This window comes from Vulpes lagopus, chromosome 6 (genome assembly GCF_018345385.1).
Source record: "Vulpes lagopus strain Blue_001 chromosome 6, ASM1834538v1, whole genome shotgun sequence".
In the NCBI taxonomy this organism is placed as follows: domain Eukaryota; kingdom Metazoa; phylum Chordata; class Mammalia; order Carnivora; family Canidae; genus Vulpes; species Vulpes lagopus.
Genome location: NC_054829.1, coordinates 69,132,332 through 69,158,825, shown reverse-complemented (window position 1 = coordinate 69,158,825; position 26,494 = coordinate 69,132,332). Strand labels below are relative to the sequence as shown.

At 40.4% G+C, this 26,494-nt stretch overlaps 1 protein-coding gene across 6 annotated transcripts in view; it reads right to left on the bottom strand.

Annotated features, from left to right (window-relative positions):
* STXBP6 (syntaxin binding protein 6) overlaps positions 1-26,494 on the bottom strand; it is a 236,134-nt gene that overhangs the window by 29,343 nt on the left and 180,297 nt on the right. For all 6 annotated transcript variants that reach the window (XM_041758518.1, XM_041758521.1, XM_041758516.1 and 3 more), the window contains 2 exons: positions 20,597-20,727; positions 19,674-19,839 (listed from right to left, as the gene is read on the bottom strand). In XM_041758518.1, coding sequence (XP_041614452.1) covers positions 19,674-19,839; positions 20,597-20,727 — 297 coding nt within the window. The remainder of the gene's footprint in view (positions 1-19,673; positions 19,840-20,596; positions 20,728-26,494) is intronic.

Here is a 26,494-nt window from a genome sequence, read left to right as displayed (position 1 = left end):
TTTGTGGACCTCTGCTCTAGGGTCATAACTAACCACCTTATTCTACAAAAATGCAAACCATGACTTAGGAAGGTTACAAATGGGGCAAGGACACATACCTAGTAACTAATGCAACTCCCTGTGCTGGTTTGGTTGGGATTATCATTTTGAAAACAAGGTGATCACTTGCTGAGCAGACGTTTGTAGGAGGTTCACAGGAGGGAGGAGAGAACAGGTTCATGTTCCAGACTAGCAGGCAGCATTCATTCTCTTTATGACCCAAGGCTGTGTATGTGACAGAGGCCTCTTAAGCCTTTCCTTCTCTCAAACAAGATCTGTACCACAGGGTTGTGTAGAATCTGTTTCCTTCTTTCCCTATCAATAGATTGATTCTTGCAAACATGGCTTTGATGGTGTAATTCTTTGTTTGGCTCTCTGCTTGTTTGTCTAGGCATTATGCCAAACTGAGTCTATCAAACTCCCAGAGCTTTCCTGGCATTAGCTCATTGCTTCAAAGGAGGGATTACTGGTATACGTTTTGGATCACGTCATTCTGCTGGCTCAGGCTTTGTCTGATTCTACAGCTAAGAGAATACTTTCTTGGGATGTACCTTGACCTTTACAGTGTTTGTCAGCCCTTCCCCACATACAAGGGTTTGTTATCAGAGATAGCTACTTGTCTCATCAGAGATAGTTTGCATTCCTACATTCTCTTATTAGATTTTGAATAATGTTCAAGAGATGGGGGGAAAACCTTTCTATATTTTATTAATTTAAAACCAGAAGTCTAACAGATGCAACTACGATTTTTTTCCCTATCAAAGTGGAATTCAGTAATTCTCTCATTCACAGAACAGACAACAGCATAACTACCCATTGAACACACAGTATCTATTGTGTTATATCTAGAATTTCACTTCCAGTTAAAGGAAACAGCCATGGTAATTTTAAAATAATCATTAGGCAATTAAGTGTGGCAATGTATTTTTTATCACTAATTTGTGATTGCTATTGTCTCTTATGCCCTGCTCTTCCCTTTTGGGTTCATTTTGCTTCACATTGAAGTACATCATTTGGTAGCTCCTTCAGCAAGGGCTGAAGGTGGCAAATAACCTTTGTTTGTCTGAAAAGACCTTTTTCTCTTACTTCTGTATTGTATTCTAGCTAGATATGGAAATGTAGATTGACAGTTATTTCTGAAAATTTATTTGTTGACTTTTTGCATCTCTTGTTGCTGATGACAAACCATTAGTTTGTCCTTCACTTGTAGGAGACTTATTTTTAGTACCTTTTAAGATTTTCTCTTTGTCTTCAATGTTTCGCTACTTCATATTTTTTGTCTGGTTATAGCTTTAATTTTCTGGTGTGGCACTTGGTGGCTTTCTCTATCTGATCTTCAAGCCTCTCAGTCTTCCAGGTCTTCCAGGTACAACTTGTCCTTTATAGTCTTTGTCTCTCTGTGCTGTATTATGGGTGAATTTCTCATTATCTTCCACTGCATTAATTCTACCTTTGATTGTGTCCAATCTAGAGTTTATTCTATTAATTGAATGTATTTCAAAGACACTATTTTTTTCATTTCCAAAGTTATTTTCCCCCCTACTACCTCATCTTTTCATATAGTTTTGGTTTTGTCTTGTAACATCTTTTTGATTCCTTCCTTTTTCTTTTCAATATCATAAGTAAAGTTACTTTAAAGTCATTTTCAAATTGTTCTGTTATTTTCATTTCATTTGGAATGAATTCAACTCCAAACTTCTTTGCTTTGTTTTTTGGTATTATCATATACCATAGAACTTTGGTGTTACATTCTTCTCAAGTGGGAGATTTTAATTTCTTCTCTTTCTTCCCACATACAGTTTTACTGCTTCCCCCACTGGCCCCTGAGGCAACCAGGTCTGAAGCTCCTGTCCTGGGTGCGATTCTGGACATTGTGGGCAGCCAGCTGCAGGTCTTGGGTGGGAGACTACATCTGCTCTCTCTTCCCTTTCCAGGAATGCAGATTCTGATAAACCACTGCTCCAGGGAGCAGCTGGCCAGAGCTTATTTGTAGACTTTTTGCTGGGACAGAGAAGTCTTGGTTCCCAGCAGTGAATGTGGCCCTGGTCTCCACTTTGCATGGGGTACTGTTAGTCACTGTTTAGCATAGAATCCAAACCACCTCTCTTCAGACCTGTAGCTCAGCATGCTGGCAGCTTCATTCTTGCTAACTTTATGATTCTGTTTATTTCTGGTTTACGCATATGCTTATCTTTCTTTTCTTTCTTCAAGTGGCTACTTCTTTTTAATTTCCTCTACTTTGTAGGTGCTGGTGCCAAAAAAGCCTCAAAATGTGAATTTATAATGTCAAAGTGCACCAATATTCTATTTTTAAAACATTCATTTTTATCAATGCGACAATCCAAAAATTCTACAATGTTCAGCAGTGACAATACTTAGCTTTCCCTTTGTTTTCACCAGCAAGCAAAGAAAAAGCTTATTATGCTTTACTGACAGATCCTTTTATTTACCTATGCCTGGCTAATTGAAAGTAAATGGCCCCAAATGATTAATTTCAATTAAAAAATTTTTTTTTGACAGGGGGAAAAAATGGGTTGAGAAGCAGCAGCACTTCAGTGGTGTTGTCTATTATTAACTGTATTTGAATTTAAAACTTCTGCAGGTTTTTAATCTAATCTTTTTTTTTTAAGATTTTACTTATTTATTCATAAGAGACACACACACACACACACAGAGAGAGAGAGAGAGAGAGAGAGAGAGAGGTAGAGGCAGAGGCAGAGGCATAGGCAGAGGGAGAAAGAGATTCCCCTTTGTTTCACAGGGAGCCCTATGTGGGACTTGATCCCAGGACCCCAGGATCACGACCCAAGCCAAAGGCAGACGCTCAACTGCTGAGCCACTCAGGAGTCCCAGGTTTTTACTCTAATCAAATCAGAGAGAAATCCAGCTATTTATACATGCATTTCAGCTTTTAAGGGATGAAGCTAAGAAGCATAAGATGTCTAAAAGAAGGGAGCCATAATTTTGGAATTATTTTCTTAATCATCTTTGAAGAAAGTTTTACCATCTACTTCCAAGTCTTTTCTTTCCCAAAAGAAGATTTATATGTATTTTATTGTTGAAGGCTACCTTACCCAGGACTCCATCTTAATTATCCATGCATATTGCTGGCCTATAAGAGTTCAGGATGCAAGAGTTGAAGGATAAGTATTTATTATAAATAAGAGTTGAATATAAATGTGCCACATTTTATATAACATATGTATTTCTGAACGTTTATGTGTAACTTAAGTCTTAACAAATCACATTGCCTTTTCCTTTTGAAGTATAATTTCCAAAGATATATTCCTAGAGAAAAATAAAATACGATCTGGAACTCTGTAAGAAAGGGCAGCATTGGGACAGTGAACTTAACAGTCAAACAATTGGAAAATAACTTAATGGTGACAAGGCAATGAATACGCAATTAAAATGTAATACTGAAAATACAACATTGCTCAATGTAAAAAATTATAGTAACTGCCAGAAAGTGAAAACAGAATTTAATTTTGTTGGAGGAACACTTGGAACTTTTAGATAAAAACATGTATCCATGATAGCTTATTTGGAGAGATTTTCTACTTTTTTTCTCTCCCAAGGGATAGATTTATGAGATAGCCCCTAGTTTCAAATCTTGACTCCTCCTTGTTATCTATGTGGATTGGGCAAGTTTCCTTGCCTCTCTATAACCTGATATATAGCCAATTTATTCATCTGTAAAATGAGGATAACAATAATTACTCTTTAGGGGCAATGTGAATGAAAAAAAGTTGCCTGACAAATAGGAACTCAATATGGGGTCTATCAGTGTTATCATCACTAACTGGCTTTTTTTCCTCTAGAAGATAAGAAAAATGCAAATGTAAAACAGAGGATGCACCTCTACCACACCTGATGTAAGGGATGCTCTGTATTTTCACTCTGTTTTCTGTGTCAAATTCCGTATGAAATTCCCTCAACAGGATGGAAGGCAGGACAACAGGAAGGCAGGATTAAAAGAAAATATTAATTATAGCATATTAATTAATTATAACAGCTATCATTACATTCCACAGTCTTCCCTATACATCATGTTAGATATTTCATATGTGATTTTATTTAATCTTTATAGCAACTCTGTTAAGCATTACTCCATAATTCTGTTTAAGAAGAGGAAGTCAAACTTACAGTTAAAGTAACTTGTCCATAGATGGTAAGTGACAGACCAGAAATTTCAACCCAGATCTGTGGTTTTCTGTTTAGTGGTTTTCTGTTTAGTGTGTATCATATGTTATCAGAACCACAAGGTTTAAGAAACACCACAATAGGGGAAGAAGTTTATACCCTAAGCAATACAGGAAAGTGTTGAATCAACATGGTGGTTATATTTAGGTGCTCATGTTGAATTACTTCTAAATGCATGCTGAATTAAAGAGATGACTCCAACCAGCTAATTTGCACTTGTCTGTAGTGAGCACATTAAACAAACCTGACCTTGACATTCTACATCAAAGCTGAAAAAGGAATTGTCAGTCTCTTAAGAGGATGACCACAAAGTTATTTACAAGTAGGCCATTAGAATCATTTTCTGAGGAGATAGGAAGGAAAATATCAAGGAAAAGGGTGATTTTAAACAAAATCAAATGACCTACAATATCTTTATCAGCAAAAGCTTTAAATAGTAAGACTTCCTAGAAACTTGTAAAGAACCCACGTAACTACTAAGGGAAATCAAATTCCTAAAGTAAAGAGAAAGGGCCAATGCACAAATACCCCTGTTGGGAAAGTGAGCAACTTCTTGGTAACATAGCACATGGCAAGCCCTAACAGCCACTTAAGTACTGAGTCTTCATAAAATGTTTAAGTGTTCTAAATTTTATATTTTAAGACACTTTATTAAAAAAAAAAAGACACTTTATGTCTTAAATAATAATAGATTAGTACAATACAATTGATAGGAAGTATTGAAAAGTATATCGTATGAAGGGAAAAAAATGAAAAAGTAGGACAGTATTACCCAACAGTATGCATTATAGCTTTTAGGATTGTTTAGAAAAATGACATGGTCAGTTGAACAATGGCTTCTCAAGGATGCCTATGTCCGAATTCCTGGGGACTGTGAATATGTCACCTTACATGGTGAAAGGGACTTTGCAAATATGATTAAGTTAGGATACTCAGATTCATGATGATTATCCTGGATTATCTGGGTGGACATAATATAATCACCAGGGTTCTTATAAGACTGAGGTAAGGGGGCAGCCCGGGTGGCTCAGCAGTTTAGTGTTGCCTTCAGCCCAGAGCCTGATCCTGGAGTCCTCGGATCGAGTCCCACATCGGGCTCCCTGCATGGAGCCTGCTTCTCCTTCTGCCTATGTCTCTGCCTCTCTCTCTCTCTCTCTGTGTCTCTCATGAATAAATAAATAAAATATTAAAAAAAAAAGACTGAGGTAAGGGGGATGCTGGGTGGCTCAGTGGCTGAATGTCTACCTTTGGCTCAGGGCATGATTCTGGGGCACTGGGATCAAGTCCCGCATCAGGCTCCCCACAGGGAGCCTGCCTCTCCTTCTACCTATGTCTCTGCCTCTCTCTCTGGGTCTCTCCAGAATAAAGAAATAAAATCTTAAAAAAAAAAAAAAAAGAAAAAGAAAAAGAAGAAGACTGATGTAAGAGTGTAAGAGCTAGGTGCCATGCTAGGGACTTTGAATATGGAAGAAAGGCCATGCACCATGGAATACAAGCAGCCTCTAGGAGGGGGAGAAGGTAAGAAAATTCTTCCCTAGGGCCTCCAGAAGGAACACAGCCTGACTGATCCATTCTAGGCTTCTGACGTCCAGAATTATAAGATCATAAATTTGGGCTGTTTTAAGCTGTGAAGTTTGTGGTCATTTGCTAACAGTATCAGTGGGAAACTGAGACAAATGATCAAGAGGGTAAACCTACTGTGGTTAGAAAAATTAAAATACACGTGAACTCTGAGATGAACATTTGCTTTTAAATGATATAGGCCTTTTAAAAAAATATATTCAATTTTATTCAAGTTTAAAAAACAAAAGCTTAAAGAAAATATACAAGGATAGTATACTTACAGCGTAAAATAATAGTAAAAGTGGTTTTCCTCCCCTTTAGCTAATGTCTAAAAAAACTTAACATTTGTAGAAACCAACTAGCAGGACAAGCCTTTGGCTTTTATCGGAGATGTGTGATCTATTCTGACCTTGAGAAAAACACTCTTTTTTTTTTTTTTTTTTTAATAAGTCTTAACCTCTTATAATGGGAACTGGGAAGATAATCAATAAAATCAACCAACTGTGAAAATAAGGTCCATAGGACAGAGTGAAACACTGATGGCGAGAATAATACATAATATGTAAATAATCACAAAGAGATCTTGTGCAATATTTATATGAGACCCACGGAACGCTCCTGACTTTTATCCATCATATTCTGTCCAGTTTAGTTCTCCTTATTATAAGGGGGCATTAAGATGATTCTGACCGGAATGTTCTTAATCAGGTTCATTGAGGAAGATATTGATTCCATTTGAAAGCTCTTTTCTATAGGGCAGAGGAGTATGAATAATTATGATAATTACATTTAGATTTTCTCAAAGTACAAAAAAAAATCAGTTTCTGCTCAGACAACTAAACTCAAAAACAGTCCTAAGTCTTTCTTACCATTTTTGGCACTGGCCACTAATTTAAATACAAGAAAAATAGTTGCTTTCTCACTAATAGTATCCACCAAGACTAAAAAGCATGTGTGTGCATGTACATGCACACAGTTTGCTATCTTACAATTTAACCGCTCAAAAGTTTGTCAAAGGAAATAAATCCCTAAGCCAATAAAGACTTGCCTTCATTTTTCTTTTTATCTATCTATCTATCTATTTATTTATTTATTTATTTATTTATTTATTTATTTAAAAGAGTGTTTGTTTGTTTGTTTGTTTGTTTATTTATTTATTTATTTATTTATTTATTCATGAGAGACACAGAGAGAAGGAGAGAGAAAGAGGCAGAGACACAGGCAGAGGGAGAAACAGGCTCCATGCACGGAGCCTGACATGGGACTCGATCCTTGGGACTCCAGGATCAGGCCCTGGGCCGAAGGCAGACGCTTTAACCGCTGAGCTACCCAAGGATCCCCCCTCATTTTTCTTTTTTCTAAAACATGTACCTTTATCCCATATAATGTTACTCATATATTGCAATTGAAAGATTTATGTTTTATGTACTCTCAGAGTTAGATAGTATTGAAAAAGATAGTCTTCTCCTTTCACAGGTATCACCCATTGAATGGTTCATGGAACCTATAGCAGCACCTCTGGAGGTCATACTCATACAGAGTTAGATCTTTGATAGGCCAGTCTCTTCCATTACTAAGAAAACCACCAGAGTGGTCAGAGAGGAGGCCAAATTTCTAAAGTGGCAGCTTCCTGTTACACTTCCTTTTTTTTTTTTTTTTTTTTAAGATTGAGAGAGTGAGAGCAAGAGATAGAGGGAGTACGGGAGTACACATGAGCAAATGAGGGGGGAAGAAGGGAGGCGCAGAGGGATAGGGAGAGAGAATCCTAAGCAGACCCCATGTTGATCACAGGCTTGATCTCATGACCCTGAGAAAATGACCTGAGCTGAAACCAAGAGTCTGACACTTAACCGATTGCACTTCCCTGTCACCCCATTACACTTCTTTATTCTAACTCTTGAGACAGTAGAGCTTCTTACTCTCCCCCTGCAAATGGGAGCCTTTGTCCTGCTTGCCTCCAAGTCTGTGGCAGGCTCCTTTTTTTCTTGACAGTAAACTAACTCTTCAAAACCAAGCCAAAGACATTCAGACTGATGACTGAACTTTCTCCCCTAGGCAAAATTAACTAGGAATCTCATGTTCAGTGATGACAGTGCTTTAGTGGAATTTCTATATTTACCACTTATTATAATTTGCATTGTTTCAGCATGATTCTATGGAGAATAGCCACAGTAAGTCACAGATCCTCTATGTTTTCCGACCAGCCTTTCTTGGGCACTTTGTTCAGATTTTTCTGTTTGTACCTCTGAATGGTTAATCTAACGTGGTAACGCCTTTGAGAGAGCTCTCTATCTCAATTTGAAGTCCTAATAATTGTTTGGCTATCATAAAGTTTATGTGTCTGAAAGCAATATATTTACTCTGTTTTCCGTATTTGTTATGGTGGTTAGAAACTGGGAGGGTATGTACCCATGAAGGTTGCCAGATAAAATACAGGACACCCATGCAATATTTGGGATATAGTTCTACTAAAAAAATATCCATTGTTCATCTGAAATTCAAACTTTACCGAGTATCTTCTATTTTTGTTTCCTAAGTCAGGTAACCCTCATGTTCTTGCTTCCTGCAGAACATCTAATGAATCCAATCTTGGGTAGAAATACTGCATCTGGAAGGGTGAGGAATGTGTGGTCTTAGATCTCTAACTTGAGATGTACATCAGTGTCCACATTTCAAATAATTTCCTTTGCTAAATCTAGTGATTTAGTTTTATCTTAATGATCAGAAATAAGGCAGAAATTTTTAGAAGCTTAGGATATAATGTGTGCGCATAGGGGGGTGTTGGGGAGAGCCATGTCATTTATCTCTTCACTGAAGGTTTGAGAAAGGTCATATATCTGTGCAAGTTTTCTCAGGTGCTATGTACAAGCTTCTTACCTCTATTTCAGGAAAGGAATAGGACTCTGGTCTTCAGCCCTGAAGATAACATTCTGATCTGCTGTCTACAAAGCACAGATGAATTTGACAAACTACAAAATGATCATTCTTAGACCAAGTTGCTGCTCTTCAGATTCTCTTTGCTAAAACCCCATGTTAGTTTTAGTGCTGGACGCTTCTATGTTACAGCTTGGCAACAACTTTTAAATGCCAGCTCATGGAATTGTTATTGGTCTATGTGAACTAAGTTAAGAACAATGAACTAAGTTAAGTTTTTCATAAAGGTAAATGTTCCCAATTTAAGGAATCACCCTTTATTCCCGAAGATTGTCCTTTTAATCTTTTAGTGTTAAGTTTTCTTTTATGAAATTATGGTGACACTGGATATGAACATTTAAAAAATCTCCTTATATAGAAAATTGATTGACAAACTTAGGTCTCTCAAATTCTTCTAAAACCTGTACTTGTCTGTAAATCTGAAAGTATGGACATCATGCAGCACACTTTTTAGGTCTGTTTCAGAAATATTACTTCATGTCTAACACTATTAAAATTTTACTTTTGATTCATGTATCCTCATTTTTGGTGGGGGAAAAAGAACGAGAATATTTTAGGCTGAAGATCTATTGGTGGAAAAAAGAATATTTCTATTCTCTTATAAAGTTCAGAAAACATGTTTTAGGTTTTTTCTTTCCTACAAGAAGATCTGAATTACTTGCCCTGATCTCTGGCACAGCGTCACTTGCTATTTTAAACATCATTGTTTTGGTAAGTCAGCAGTAACATACACACTCTATGTCAAATATAAAATGCAGCACGTTCAGCATTCAATAAACCATAGCAAACAACTCAGCATTCCAGTCATTTGAAATGTCTATAATTGAACTTAGCTCATTCCTACTTGGAACAAAGAAATTACTATTTTTTTGCAATTCTTATGGCCAATATGGATTAGGAAAGCTTGGGAAAATTTTCTTGCTTCTTTCATGAGAGGGTTTTAAAGAAAAAAAAGAGAGATTTATTTATTTGAGACAGAGCAAGAATGCACATGAGTGAGGGGAGGGGCAGAGGGAGAGAATCTCAAGCAGACTCTCCACTGAGCGCAGAGTCTGATGTGAAGCTTGATCCCACGACCCTGAGATCGTGACCTGAGATGCCCCAGAAAGGGTTTTTGATAAATGTCATGAAAGAAATCATGTAATATTATGAACACACAAGTTATAATTTCCAAGTTTTTTAAAAAATAGAATATTTAGATATACATTGGCACTTTGCAAAAATCCCATTTGGTTATTTTATTTTATTTTTTGAGAGAGAGAGTGAGTGTACACAAGCAATGGGGGGGATGGGCAGAGGGGGAGAGAGAATCTTAAGCAGGCTCCACACTCAGAGTAGAGCCTGAGGCATGGCTCTATCCCAGGACCCTGAGATTGCGACCAGAGCTGAAATCAAGCGTCAGATGCTTAACTGACTGAGCTGCCCTGGCACCCCTGACCAAATATTTTAAAATTCACTTGAATCCTCACACCTTCCTTCAAGGTCTGTGTTACTTTCCATGATACAGAAGAGCATAGAGAAACTGAATGTGAGTTAAGTAGCTTAGAGGAAGTTACAGAGCTGAGTGATGCCATCAAAGACAGGGGATAGAGTCTGCTCTGTATCACTGTATCAGGTTGTGTAGTTATGTCTGCCAGTTAATTCTGAAAGTAGGAGTGGCTCTCTTCCATTACAGGCTATTTAACCATGGGATAGACAAAATATGTTCATGATTCTTGTCAAGCCAATAAAATGATACCTTGGAAATACCCATATACGCCCTTGGTTTGGTTCAAGATTTTGATGGAGACGCATGATTCAAAAACACTTAATGCATGAATTCACTCCTGGCTCAGGACCACTGACCACAACCCACCAGCTGGCTCACCACATGCATCTGTGTAGTTTATAGTCAAAGAACAATGGAGAAGAGAAAATCAGATTTGTGATCTACTTTTTCTTTAGTTACTAGTCATTTGTATTGTGGACAGAATTGGATGGAACCTAAGGAAGCAGTCCTTGGTTACTTCCATGTTCTCACTCAAAATAAAAGCATCTGCTTTTGATTTTCCTCCTGGGAACAAGATGAAGTTGAATGACCCACTCAGAAAATAATGAGAAAGCACATAAACGATCCAACATAACAACTGGTAATGTCCTAAATTGAAACAATACATAAAAGACTCAGAGCCAGAAGCCTCTCAGAGCTTCTGCTACGATGTCCTTCTGATAGTCCTCAGTCAAGTGTCAGATGGTTATGTTGGTAATTCATGCAGCAACATAAACATCAAACTTGCTTGGTGCAGTGGTTACAGTGGTAGGATCCCCCAAACCCAAACAAATAGAAAACCCTAGCTGCACTTTCCCAACTGTAGAAGTTAAATATGTGTACTATTATTTTATTTTAAAAAAATTTATTCAGAGAGAGCATGAGTAAGAGAGAGCAAGAGCAGGGGGAGGGTTAGAAGAAGAGGGAGAGGGAGAGGCAGACACCCTACCGAGCAGGGAGCATGGTATGAGCCTCAATCCTAGGACCTGGGATCATGACCTAAGCCGAAGGCAGATGCTTAACCAACTGAGCCACCCAGGCATCCTACTGTTATTTTCATTGACGTGCTTTTTTTTGGTTTCTATTCTTAGATTCTTACTCTCTCCTAAAGAGTTACTATAAGCTGAGTCTTTAATGAAATATCATGCTGTCTAGGAAAATGAGGAGGAAAGAGTAACAGAAGACTGGATGATAAATTTGTGTGTACACAGGACTGATACAATTAACAGTCATTTATTTTTTTTAAATTTTTTAAATTATTATTTATTTATGATAGTCACAGAGAGAGAGAGAGAGAGAGAGAGAGAGGCAGAGACACAGGTAGAGGGAGAAGCAGGCTCCATGCACCGGGAGCCCGATGTGGGATTCGATCCCGGGTCTCCAGGATCGCGTCCTGGGCCAAAGGCAGGCGCCGAACCGCTGCGCCACCGAGGGATCCCTAACAGTCATTTAGAGAGAACTTTCAAACAGAATTTTAAATTTGATCCTTGTAAATATTTTGTTAAGTTGGTGCTACCTCCTTTCTACTAGCTGAATCAATATAAGGAGAAGATGTGCTTATTAAGTGAGTGTGGAAGTCTAGGCCTTCACTGAATGGATGGAGAACAAGGGACAAGGCTTGACTGAGGTGCTGGCTCTATCCCTTATTAGCTGTGGGATCTTGGGCATGCTTCTCATAAATTATTTTCCTTGTTTGTGCCATGGCATAGAATAACTGAAGTTTGTTCTTTTTTTTTTTTTTTTTTAAGTTTGTTCTTTTGTATTTCTTCAAGAGTGACAAAGAGAGGGATGCCTGGGTGGCTCAATGGTTGAGTGTCTGCCTTTGGCCTCAGGGTGTGATCTTGGGGTCCTGAGATCAGGTCCCACAACAGGCTTCCTGCAGGGAGCCTGCTTCTCCTTCTGCCTGTGTCTCTGCCTCTCTGCATGTTTCTCATGAATTAAAAAAAAAAAAAAAAAAAAAAAGAGTGACAAAGAGAGTCACTGGATGACCTATGACACAGATTCCTCCTGACATAAAGAACTATAAGGAAAAAAAAAAAAAAAAAAAAAAAGAACTATAAGGAACACTCTCTGGCTCTCTCTCGACAGTGGGTCAGCTAAGCAGCCTGGCTGTCCCTTCTGTTCTGCATCTAGGTGCTGGAGTCAAGCAGCAGCCATACAGTTTAACATGATTAACTTGGTTTTAACATGATTTAACTTGGTCGAAGAATTATAATCTCTAATATGTGCGTGCATGTGTGTGGATCCCCAAATATATTAAGGTTTGAGCAGTGGGGCAAAAATACACATGAATCTATTCTTGAGAAATAAACAATTCATGGTAACGTGCCCCTGGCTGGAGCACATGTAGGAGTGTGAGGTTTGCATCCCAAAAAGCTGTTACTCACTGACAGAAAACATGATAACACAGGGAAGGGAAGAAATATATCAATTATGGCAAATATTACAGATTTCCCTAAAGTAGTATATTAACATTTTGGGATTAAGAATGAGCATATTGATCACTTTTTATTTTTTTCATTAGAACCCTGTTAGGACATACACATGTCCTCTTTTTAGAAGTCGTAAGGTGGGATCCCTGGGTGGCGCAGCGGTTTGGCGCCTGCCTTTGGCCCAGGGCGTCATCCTGGAGACCCAGGATCGAATCCCACGTCGGGCTCCCAGTGCATGGAGCCTGCTTCTCCCTCTGCCTGTGTCTCTGCCCCTCTCTCTCTCTCTCTCTCTCTCTCTGTGACTATCATGGATGAATGAAAATTAAAAAAAAAAAAAAAAAAAGAAGTCGTAAGGTGAGATACCTTACATGTGCCCACACCTGAAGCGCTCACAAGGTGAAAGATTCGCACACTTCACCCAGGGATGACCCTGCATTGTTTGGAAGAGAAGTCCAATGCAGAATCATACTTCAAACTCTGAGATTCTATTCCACCTCCCCAAAGGAATCCAGTGTAAAGTCATTAGGTTTTTCCTTTAGCATACCAATCAGCAGGGCAAATGAGGGCCAGCCTGCTATGAAGGAGACATCAGAGACATTTGTGTCCCTGGAATTCTAATAGAGCTCAAAAGTCTGGGCTTGATACCATCATTTGAAGGGCTGTGCATAGAAAAGCAACACTTAAGAAATATCCTTTGGTGGTGATGAAAATATATGGCACTCCAAAATAGCCTGCTTTGTGGAAAAACAATCTGCCACATTCCAAATTCTGAATATAGCCAAACTGGAGTGCAACTGTGTGGATTAATTACTGCAATAAGAGAGGGCTCATTTCACCCTGCCCCCGTCTGTCTGGCCACTGCTAACCATCCCTTGAAACACAGCTCAGCAATCACCTTGGTGTTGTTGACTTGTTTTATGTCTCTTTATACCTGCTGTGTCCCCCAGAAAAGTAAGCCAAGTCACCAAAGGTATCTACTTTGTTGCTGCATCTCTCCAGTTAGCTCAGTGCCCGACAGGTAGACGGTGCTGCATCAATGCATGTGCAATCAATGAGGACAGGTACACAACTGGGCTGCAAACAATGTACGTGGGACCACGAAAGGAGGACCCAGATAAAACAGGTGAAAGAGAAAGAGGTTATTCAAGGAGTTAGCCAAGGGTGTTTGGGATGAGTTCAAGAAAATGCAAGTATTTGCTTTGGTTTGTACAGAAGCTTGCCTTAAGAATAAATCATTTGTTTTCCTGCAAATAATTTATGACACTTCTTGAAGAAGAAAAGAGGTCTGCAAAGAATCTACATTGTGGTTCTAACACAGAAGTTGCCAACGCCACTGAAGATAGATTCCCATAGTCTACAGCATTAGGCATAAAAATAATAGGCCAACAGTAATCACTACAAAAGGTTAGTGTAATTAAGCTAGCAGTGAAGAGTCATGTGGGATTTGCTCACATTTTGAAGCAAGCAATACAAAAAAGTTCCCCTTGGAACGGTGACTTCATATGATGTGCCCATTATCCAAGCTGATACTACTATCTGGGGGCAGACCATGTTTCTTTGAAATGAACGAATTGAAAGCAAGTCTGTCTTCTGGAGTCTAAAGTTCTCCACATATGGTGAACTCTTTGGAGGCATCTTTGAAGTGCAAATGCGTCATCACACATATAACAGTATTCATCATCTCTGCTGACAACAAACATCTACCATCTCAGAAATGAACCTGAGACTTCACTTTCAGGGCCCCTGTCATTCATGATGCCACGTCACTTTTCAGTAGACAGACTGGCTGCACGCCTCTGCCTTCAGTCTGGTTAAATCGACATTGCCTGGGAGCTTAGGGAGCCAGCAACTAAATGAACAGCTCTGTATTTCTGGATGGTGACTGACCTCTAATGAATTAAACGAGAGGTAGAGTGGAAGTCAGGAAGGACCAAGGCTGGAGGATTTGGTTCTAGCTTCCTGATCTTCCTGCCATCCAGGGAAGAGAAGATGGCTGCCAAGATATTGACAGAAGTAGGAGAAGGAACCAATGCTCCCCCTCTTCACACTTGCTTACAGCCTCCTGCCCTCTTTCTGTTTATGAGGGCCTTTGCTTGGCCCTACAGACTGTACACGTGTTTCCTGAATTCTGTAACCAGGAACAGAAGATCAAAGCTTCCCAGCCTATTCTCTGGAGAGAGAGTATCATGTTTGCATGAGAGAATTTCAAGCATGCCAAAGAAACCAGTTCTATGTAGCTGATTTCCCCTGAGGGAAAAAGAAAAAACATGGTCACGTGGGGGTATATTCAATCAATAAATATAAGAGAAGAACTGCATGGGACTGTAGGTATTTAAATGATGATCCTGTTTGAACTGGTATTAAAGAAAACGTAGTTTGGTGGAAGTCAGGCAGACTTGCTTCCAGGACTGTGATCTTGGTAAACTTAGTCATAATCACTGCGCTTTAGTTTTCCTAGTGAGAGGATTGAGCCAGATGTGGAGTACCTGAGCTGTCCAGGGAGTGGCCAGGTCTCCATCATGTTCCCCAGCCACCAAAGTAGCTCAGCTCTTTAATATGTTGAGGTTCAGACGGACAAAAACGAAAACAAAAACTATAAAGAACAAGGTAATTTGAAAGGCCTCTGATAGTTCCATCACTCTTAGGATCTGCCCCTCTGCCCCCAAATACTTAAGTTATTATCTTAATAACATACCTACTGTAAGACTAGGGAAAAAAATGAAAAGTATCTATAATCTCTGGCCCGTTCCCCTTATCTCCCTTTTTTAAAGTCTAGGGACGTGCCAGCTAAATATGTCCCCCAAATTCCTGTACAGCCTTAGGGGACACCATTCACAGCAAAGATATCAGTGCGCTGTCTGGAGCGTGGCACTCAGTGGCCTTGAGGAAGATGCTTTTAGAATGGAGAAGGCCGGGATCCCTGGGTGGCGCAGTGGTTTGGCGCCTGCCTTTGGCCCAGGGCGCGATCCTGGAGACCCGGGATCGAGTCCCACGTCGGGCTCCCGGTGCGTGGAGCCTGTTCCTCCCTCTGCCTGTGTCTCTGCCTCTCTCTCTCTCTCTCTCTCTCTCTCTCTGTGACTATCATAAATAAATTAAAAAAAAAAAAAAAAGAATGGAGAAGGCCTATGTTTGCATCTCCTCTCTGCCACTCACTAGCTACGTGACCCTGGGCAAGCTATTTAATGATCTCTCTGATTCTATTTCCTTCTCTGTAAAATGGAGGTAGTAAACCACATTTTCAAAGGCTGAGGTAAAGGCAAAATGCGACAACACATGTAAAGAAACTGGTGTAGTGGAAGCGTACCAACACCGATATTAGTTCTTTAAAATCACAAAATCTATGACATTTCAGAGTTCAGAAAATAACTGTGTCTGGGATGTATGGCTCATACTAGAAGGACAGACCAAAAGATACTGCAAAATTTGGAACTGCTCTCATCTGCTGAAGATGGGGTAGGTACCCTCAAAAGCTAAAGGGGTCAGAATGTGGTAACCCAGGAATTACACAATTTTAAGACTGAATTGTGGTAAGTGACAGAAAGGAAGACTAGTCCGCATGCCAATTAACTAGAGTGTGTTGGTACAACTGTTATCAAGGATAAGCAACTGTTTAAATAAGACCGGCTGTGCTCATTAAGGACACATGTGCTGCCAACAAATTACAATGTGCTCAGTTCAAACTGTTTTGCCTTTCTTAGGAATCCAAGACCAGTCAATATTTAATTGTGCCAATTTGACTCTTAAATTCAGAAGGGATTAATCTACACGATAAAGCTATAACTCGGGCATCACAGATTCTCAAAATACTAAAACTGAAGTGGATTTTTGATCTCTCAGCCAACCTCTACATGTCACACCAGCAAAAAGTGAGGTCTAAAAAAGATGAGAGACGTGTCTATGGTCACAAAAGATAGGGTCAAGGATGCCTGGGTGGCTCACGGGTTTGGCGCCTGCCTTCAGCCCAGGGCGTGATCCTGGAGACCGGGGATCGAGTCCCACATCGGGCTCCCTGCATGGAGCCTGCTTCTCTGCCTGTGTCTCTGCCTCTATCTCTTATGAATAAATAAATAAAATCTTTAAATAAGAGAAAAAAAAGATAGGCTCAGTTCTGGCACTTGGTCTCATTAACTTACTCCTTTCCTTAGGATAAAAAATCAATCTTTAGCTTTATCTAACACACACACACTGACAGTTTAACATTGATAAATGGATTCTTGTTTTAGCTCTGCACAATTTGGGGTTCGTAGGGCGCTATAAAACCTCTTTAGGGCTGGGTCAATGACAGGAAAAAGCAGCTGGGTGGAATTGTATGGGAAGGTCTGAGGACATTCAAGGAGGTAATGAAGAGCATAGAGTAAGGTTTTTAGGGACCTGCCAGTCTGCAATATGGGTAGTGAAACTGAGGTCTTTTTTTTTCTTAAGGTCTTTTTAAAGATTTGAGAGAGAAAGAGTGAGCGAGAGAGAGAACATGAGGCGGGGGTGGGGTGGGGTGGGGCAGGTCAGAGGGGGAGGGAGAAGCAGCGCCCCTGCTGAGTGGGGAGCCCAGAGTGGGGCTCGATCCCAGGACTCTGGGATCATGACTTGAGCTGATGGCAGACATTTAACCGACTGAACCACCCAGGTGCCCGAAACTGGGATCTATTAAGGAACCAAATATAGAATGACTCTCCATATCAAGGACATAGCACAGTGACCAGCACATAGTAGAAACTCAGTGCTTAATTGCTACATAACTTTGATGATGAACCAGAACTGACTGAATGAATGCATGAAAGGAACTGTTTGGAGAAAAGAAGTGAGAGCTTCAGAGGCAACAGAGAAGAGGGACCAGCTAGTAAGTGGACAGAGGGAAGAGCTACCAAAGTTCTTCTCAACCTTAGCAGGAAGGACAAGACTCTTGCCTCTTGCAAGGACAGTGGAAAGAGTGAGACTGTGGCCCTCCTGCTCTGCCTCACATTTCCCTTCTGAGGAAATGTGGCAATTCCCATGGCACTGTTTCTGCTTCTGGCCACTGTGCTCTCAAGATGGAACATGCAGAAGTGGAATGCAAGAGGGGAGTCTATCTCGAAGGGCAACAGAAATTTTAAGCCCATAATGTCACATTATTTTCAGAGGATACTCTGCTTATATGCTATCCATGTATGCTACTGGCCATATGATGCCAGTGGAAAAATGTTTCCTAGTAGGACCGTGAGACCAAGAAACAAATCTGACTCTAGGACAGTGGAGAAAATTCCTATCTAATGAAGAATGAGGGAAAGCTGGGATTTCCTGGCCAATTTTTCCAGTTGCTGAAACACTGAGTCATCTGTGGTCCTGAGCCTGGTGTGCTCGGACCTGCCAGGTCTGTTACAGCTCAGCTTTGCGAGTGGGACTCATGTGAAGAGCCCTGTGGCACAGACATGATAGCAAGCAGCATCTCATTCTGTTTTCTAAACACTAAGAGGTTGGTGTTAGATGATCTCTTTCCTTTCAGCATCTACATCTAACAGTTTTTTTTTTTTTTAAGATTTTATTTATTCATGAGAGACCAGAGAGAGGCAGAGACACAGGCAGAGGGAGAAGCAGGCTCCCTGCGGGAAGCCTGTTGCGGGACTCAATCTCAGGACCCCAGGATCACGACGTGAGCTGAAGGCAGATGCTCAACCACTGAGCCACCCAGGTGCCCTTACATCTAATAATTTTTACTTTTGTACACAGGATGGGGCCACTTTGAAGAAAATACACACTAGTCATCACTTCTGACATTTTTCCAGGACTAAATGGAGAAGCTATAACACTGCATCGATGCCTAAGGAAGACGTTTCTAGGTTTTTATGATGCAAGCAACTTACTGTTCAAGATGAACACCAACGTTTCAGTGGGTTACAACAAAGCACTGACCACCATCTTCTCTAACGACATCTAGAAGACTAATGGCAAAATGGCACTATGTATGTCAGGTGCTATAGCGAAATAATGGGTTCCATGCCACGTTCATTAGAAAGACAGGTATAGCCCAAGGAGAAGAAGTGATGCCTATATTGTGACCTTCCTCTGACATTTGATTAAGATCAAGTTGGTGCACAAAATTTTTTTTTGTAAAACCAGGAGAACGGGTCAGTGAAAAGAGCAATGATAGAAACACTCTTCCTGGGCAGCCCCGGTGGCTCAGCGGTTTAGTGCCACCTTCAGTCCAGGGCGTGATCCTGGGGTCCTGACCCCAGGATGGAGTCCCACATCGGGCTCACTGCATGGAGCCTGCTTCTCCCTCTGCCTCTCTCTCTCTCTGTCTCTCATTAATAAATAAATAAAATCTTTTTTTTTAAAAAAAAAAAGAAAAGAAACACTCTTCCTCAACACACAGAGTGACTGGCAAGGTTCTTAAAAAATATTTTTAGCTCACTTTCAATTCCCTAAAAAGAAATGCCACCTAGAAGAAATGTGTTAAGCACCCTCTAAATGTTTCTCATTAAGTTGCCAACACTGGTACTCACCCCTTAAGGCTGGCTTACAGCACTCAGCCTAACTATGCTCTCTATGCCATCCGAGGGATAAACGTGAGACTAGCTGCTATCTGAAAGGAAGGGACTACATCTGTAAGAATTTGTAGGTTAACATTTGTAGAATGCCTTGAGAAATAATAGGAAAAGCAGCCTGGAAAACAGTGTTCTGCAATGTAAGTATAGAAAGGGTAGTAGAAAAACCAAACCAAAAGGTTTTCCTAATAAAGGGACAGGTTTGTTCTTATAGTATAAATAATCTTAGCTAATTCTTCCAAAAGGACCAGCTTTTGGTTAAGAGTGAAAACATGCCACTGTGTCGAGATTTAGCACACAATGAATTCCCTAGAATGGTTCTCATGCTGTCCAACTCTGAGCATCTGGATTCTTTTTCTTTTTTTGTCTTTAATTATGCTGTAGAGTACCTAACTTTTTATGTAAAAGTTAGTGTAAGGAGACAGGATGACCAAACTCATGCAAATGCCCACTCACCTCCCATGATTTTGGACTGGCAGTTAATAAACTCCGGCTTCCTGTCGGTGAGGTACCTCTGGCAGGTGTGGTGGAGGATTTGGAAGAAGGTGCATTTTTCTGAGGCTGTGCTGGCTACCCACTGGTCAAAGGCATTTTCAAACAACAAATCAAACTCTGCAGAATCCTGGAAAAGACAGTGAAATACCCACTGATCTGAATCTATAAAAACTGCTGCTTCCAGCTTACTCCTGACAATAGACTCACAGAGGAAAAAAGACCTTTCAAAACTTTGGTCTTATTCCCAAGGCTCATCTTTATTAGCACTCAGGTGCATGGAAAGAAAGTCCACCTTTCTCTGTTTATCAAGCAAACCCCAAAATCTTAGAGAAAAAATTCTCCCTTATTATTTTTAGCATGTAGTTACAACTTATATTTTATTTTTCCTCATTATTGAGGTTTTGTATACTGAGTGTGTGTGAGCAAAAGGGAAAATACTTAAATAAATAATTCTACCTTACAATGCTTCTCATGTTAAATCCAGGAGAATCCTAATACATAATTTGTAAGGTGACATCTATTTGTTTTGGTGAATAAATTTCATCACTGGTGGTATTAGGAGTAGAGTAAATGAAGCTTTGATAAATGGGGTTTTTCACACTGGTAACCATGGACATGATATCTCAACTTTGCCCTTTGCACTTGGCTGATAAACATCTAGGAATCCACATTTCTTCAATATGTATCCCTTCACATTTCTGCATCAAACACGGCCAAAAGACTTAGAGTTCCCCATAAGGACCCAGAGATCAGAAAGCCTCAGCTACACAACTGAAATAGAGAAACAGCTTTGTTAGAAATGACTCAACCACCACCACTGCCAAGGTCAGTGAGAGTCATTGTGTGAAGAGAACACCTTCTCCCAACACTGGACATTCACTCACCCGATTAGGGTCGATGCCATTAACCTGGCGAAGCTGCTCGAGCATCCACTGCGATCTCCGCACGAACGACGTGGAGCCTTCAAACTGTTTGACCTTCGTGATGGATGCTTGTGTGGGTTTCTTGTTTGTCACTGCCAAGAAAAGACCGTTCAGATTAGCGGGTGTGCAGGTTGGTCTATTTCTTCATTCAGTGGTGCTTCTATTTTGCATCCACACATGTATACAAACACACATGCACACAGAATATGATCATGTGTGCCTCTGATAAGGGGGGGTACTCAAAAGAAATAGAAGTCATACTCTCCACTCTCAAGCAATTACAATATAATTATGATGTGAGGGCTGCTTCATTTACGTCTTTATCCATTCAAACTGAACGCGACTCAACTGACTAACTCCGAGTGCTTTTAATGGAGGCTACAAGTACACGATGACCAACTGCAGGGAAGGAAGCACACACGGTTGACAGGCGTCAGGTAGAGGGCACTGGGAAAGGCTGAATTTTAAAGGAAGCGGAGGTTACTGCTTTCCCTAGGGAAACCCAATGCATATTTCCAGTATAAATATATCAAGTTTCAGTGGTGAGATTGGGAGTAATGCCTCTTAAAAAAATTATTTGGCTTTAAAAATATCGTCTAGTTGAATCTACTCTTTCTTTCTTTCTTTCTTTCTTTTTTCTTTCTAAGATTTTATTTATTTATTTATTCATTCATTCATTCATTCATTCATTCATTCATGGGAGTCACAGAGACACAGGCAGAGGAAGAAGCAGATTCTCTGCAGGGAGCCCGATGAGGGACTTGATCCCAGGACCCCGGGATCACGACCTGAGCCAAAAGCAGATACCCAACCAGCGAGCCACCTGGGTGTCCCTGCATCTGTTTCTGACTGTATTTAGCATTCATGCCCCCCCCCCCCATCTTGAGGTCACCACAACTGCAGGACCAGGACAGCTCCTCCTCCCAGCTGTAGTCAGTTCTTCCTTTGCCCCTTCCATGCTGAGGATAGACAGTGTCACCTCTCAGACAGAGGTCAAGCACCAGCCACTAGGAGAGTCACTGTGGATATTTTTACATCTGCTTACTTCATGACTTAGAGCCTCCAGGGTAGGGTGCTAATTAAGTGTTTTAAAAGGGCTTTCCTAAAAGCTCCTCCTGAGGCCTGGCTGTAGGAGTTGTAAAGTTTAACAGAAATGATGCTATTTAAGGGAACAAGGAAAAGTGGAAAGTCCTATTTGTTGTAATGAATGCAATCCTAAAAAGACGGTGCATCAGTGGCACATTCTTTGTTTCGAATAACCCTAGAGAGCCTACATTTCCAAGTAACTATGCAGATGTTCAGCAGATGGCAAAAAGAATCCTTAAGAGATGAAGGACAGGAAGCACCTACTCCAGTCATGGTTGCTGGTAATTCTCTCCTTCATGCATAGAAGAGTTTAGGGCAATTTCAGTATCGTGGGTCATTAAAGCAGGAAGGCAGGGACCAAGAGGTGAATGAAATGTGGGCACCCTGCCTTTACATCTGTGGGAGCCTTATGGTTCTAGGACTAAAGACCTTTTTTTAGGACCTCAGTACAATCTTTACTCCAAACCAGGATTTAGCAAACCTTCAAAAAATAATTTCAAATAATGCTTCACTTTATTATGCATTATGTCAGTTATATTTGGCTAGAAGCTTCTGAACATTTCATACCAATTACGTTTACTTTCATGGTTAAAAAGTCATCATCCCCTTAACACTAAGATCAGTGGAAATTTTATAGTCTTCTATTCACACACAGCCTGTGTGTGTGGCTTACGGCTCCCTGTATGAGTCTGTTATGTCCTCTTAGGAATAACCATCCCCCAAACTAAATTCAGGCTATAGTATCAGCCGGCCCAGGGCTCTGTCTATCCACTTAATTTAATTCATTTATTTCATGTGTCTCCTAGGAGATCTAATAGGTTTTCTGACAGCCATGCCCTGTGTTCTTCTGTTTTCATGTAAGAGGAAACAACACACCTGGAATACAGGCAGGTCCTAAAATGTGCTTAAAGATTAAAGAATACTTTTCAATAACAGGAAAACATGGGTTCCTGTATTAGGCACACCCCCTAAACACAGAGAGGATTTCCTCTTTTGTTTATGTAAATCACACGACATTTAGGCATCCTGGGAAACATGAAGGTTTCCTTCTAGCTTTAAAGTCATTATGACTGCCTATTTTTTTTTTTTTTTTACTTCTTGTCCATTTATTTTCAAGTGGTTTACAGCATTATAAAAACTCAGACATCATGTGGGATCACTGTAGCTACTGGTGTGTTAAGAATTGACATTTGAGAAAAGCACGTTCCACCGGAAGGTCACTGGAACGCGAAGGGCAGGAGCCCCATCCACAGACAACTGCCCCACAGACCTGCCGGGAGGTCACCCTGCAGAGCGCTCCCCACCACCCAGCCACTCCCGTCTGGCTCTTCCTCCTAGCTGATTCTTTGCCTGCTTCTTGGAAATCTCAGTAGCTTTTCCTGGGCACTGAGCCCGGTTTGGTTTAATTTTTGTTTATGGTTATTATCTCCACCATCCCAGTTTCTATTTTGAAGCAGGTGCCTTAAAATTATATTATTACATACACATTATAGAGAGTTAAATAAAGACTTTCTCCGTCTGAAATCAAAACAACTGCACAAACACATCATTGCCAGACTTTGTGAGTTGTGGGCTTGAAGGAGCCATGTTTTAACCCCTTTGTCGGTTTGGTGTTTTCGGGGTCCATGGCTGATAAACAGGCGAGTCAAATTCTGGATGTCCAGTGAAAAACAGGAATCTTTCTGCTCTTCCAGCAAACTGACTGATAGCAAGCATACCCTGGATCAGTGATAACGGAGGGCGTATGTCTGGCTACCTCAATGCAATAGGCTCTGTAGTCACTGTTTTGAATAACTTTAAAGACCAGTTAACTAGGGCATTTCTGTCATGCCTTTGACATTCATGAGGACAAGGTATTTAAAGGGCATTTAAAGGGGTAGGGCAAGCATGATATTCTCAGGCAAGACCACCCAGAATCAGCCGAGTTCCCTGGCTTACCACTCCTAACTGCGCACCAGAATCATCAGAGTCTTTTTATTTTTTATTTTTTCCCACCACACCAAACACACCAAACCATGTGAGTCAGAATCTCTGGAGGTGTGGCCCGACATCCACATTTTCAATCTCTCTAGGTGATTTAAGGCGCGGTGGCTACTGAGACCACTGTTGCGTATTAATTTATTTCACAAATATTTACGGAACATTTATTAGATGGGAGACACAAAAGTCAGTTTTGTGGGCAGTTCAAAGCTTGAATTGATATGGTTTTTAAGTCAAGAATCTGGGTGGTGGAGGGTGGGGATATTAAGAGTGATGCAGAACAGTGCTAATACATAAAAGGAGTCATCTAAGGTGTTGGGGAGGGAGGGGGCTTTGAGGACCACGGCAGAGATGGGGAAAGTCAGGCAGGCTTCATGAAGCAGCCACATTCCAGCTAAGACCACTGGCCCTCACCCACACTTCTATGGTTTCTCCCACAGAAGCCTGGTATTCAAACTTAAATATGGAAGACTGAACCACCTTTTAAAAACTCCTCAATGGTGTCCCAAAACGCTTAGAATAAAACCCAAGGCCTTTACTAAGACCCGTACAGCCCTAGATGTCCTGGCCTTGACGTAGGTCCTCATTCTCATCTCATCCACTCTCCTGTCTGTCCACCAGGCTCCAGCCATCTTTTGTTCGTGGGAAACAGCAACCATCTTCTACCCTCTGCAAATGCTGTTCCCTTCATAGAAATACTCTTCGTTTTTTTATGGATGTCTTTTGTTCACCACTAAGATTTCAGCTTACATGTCAAACTCCACAGAAAAAAAAAAAATGTGTGATTGTTTATCTGCATAGATTTCCCTTCACCATGTTAATTTCTTTCCCTGAGCTCTGTTCATTGCAAAACAGGTTTATTTCAAACCTGGATAAAACACTCAAAATTTGGTTCTGTGGCATATTTGTAAAGAATAAAAACCAGATTGCTATTATGTCCATCTGGTCCTAAAACATGTCAAGAGGTAGATAAATCTCCACATGGATCTTCTAAGCTATCTCCTACCAATTTGTGAGGCAGGATCTTAGAAATTGATAATAACAAGTGATATTTTTCCCAGCAACTAAAATTTTTAAAATGATTTTATTTATTGGAGAGAGAGAGAGAGAGAGCTCACAAGTGAGCAAGCATGAGTTGGGGCAGGGGCGGAGGGAGACAGAGAATCCCAAGCAGACTTCCCACTGAGCAGAGAGTCTGATGAGGGGCTCGAGCTCATGACCCCAAGATCATAACCTAAGATGAAATCAAGTCAGATGCTTAACCGATGAAGCCTCTCAGATGCCCCCAGCAATTAAAGTTTTAAAAAATCATTTAAAAGCACAGTTTGTTTTTTTTCTCTTATATTTGACCATGGGTCTGTGACAGAGGCAGGGTCATTACTATCGTCATGCATTATATTTACAGACAAGGAAACTGAGGCATGGAAAGCACAGACTTGCCAAAGTAATACTGTTCATGGCCAAGAAAACTGCAACTTGCACCAGTGGGCTTTGGGTCCACTGCTCTCTCCACTGGAGCTTTTCACTGCAATGTCAAATGCCACATTTTATTGTGTGAGGGAAGCTCATCAAATATGGACTAATGGAATTTTTTGTTCTAATAATGATACTACTGTTGTGATTTTGACAATATCCTGATGTTATTCCCTTAATATGTCCCTTTAAATAAACTTGGTTTTTCACTTATGTTAATGTGGAATAAAACATACTAAAGCCATAAATAGCTACATAGCTCGGCCTACATGAAATAAAAAAAAATGTAAAAAATACAGTTGAGACAAATGCTATTATTTCAAATTAGAGAGTTGTCAGTGCAAGAAGGTTTGGCATGTGAGGTCTACTCTAAGGTAAAATGGTGATTAACAAGTGAAGACAGGTGTTAAAGGCAATCACAACACAGATGTTGCTCTAGATATAATAATAAAACTTACCTGGAAACGGCTTCTCTAAGGACACTGCGTCCTATGCATTGGGATTCACCAGAAGTCATGTTTTGGAGTTATCCAGGCCTAATGCTGCTTTTTTACTTACTCTCACTCCTGTTCCCCACTGTTTTCTTTTGGCATCAGAGGAAAACAGGACCATGAAGCCAACTAAACCCAGGTAGGTCCTTTTGCTACCAGCTCTGGTAAAAAGAATGTGATTCTCATGGGGGCACGCCTCCTCATTACCCTCCATGTAGACTTCATTTACATCTTAGCTGTAGTTAAGAAGCAGTGATAGAAACTATTATGTTTAGAATATCATTACCATCATTGCTCAAATAGTGAAATATCTTTCCCCTCATGGGCCTCAACTGGCCTAAAGGCCTAATAAAGGTCTTAAAAAAAAAAAAGGCCCTCTGTGAAAGATTGCATAAATATAAAATAAGACACTTAGCTAAAGTCAAAGGGTGGAGACGACCCAGCCTTGCTTCTGCCCAATTAGACAATTCTATTTAATTGAATTCTATTTAATTGAAAACCAACAAGCCAGACAATAGCAAAGCATTTTCTTAGCTCAAACTTGGTTTTCCATTAGGCCAGGAATTGGTGTGACATCTGGGTGGCTCAGCGGTTTAGCGCCAGTCTTAGGCCCAAGGGCGTGATCCTGGAGTCCCAGGATCGAGTCCCACATTGGACTCCCTGCATGGAACCTGCTTCTCCCTCCTCCTGTGTCTCTGCCTCTCTCTCTCCCTCTATCATAAATAAATATTAAAAAAAAAGGTCAGGAATTGGTGCAGGAAGGGATAAAGCTTGATGAGAAAAAAAGACTTTCAAGTTACTTGCATATTATGTAAACCAGCAGAAGGTG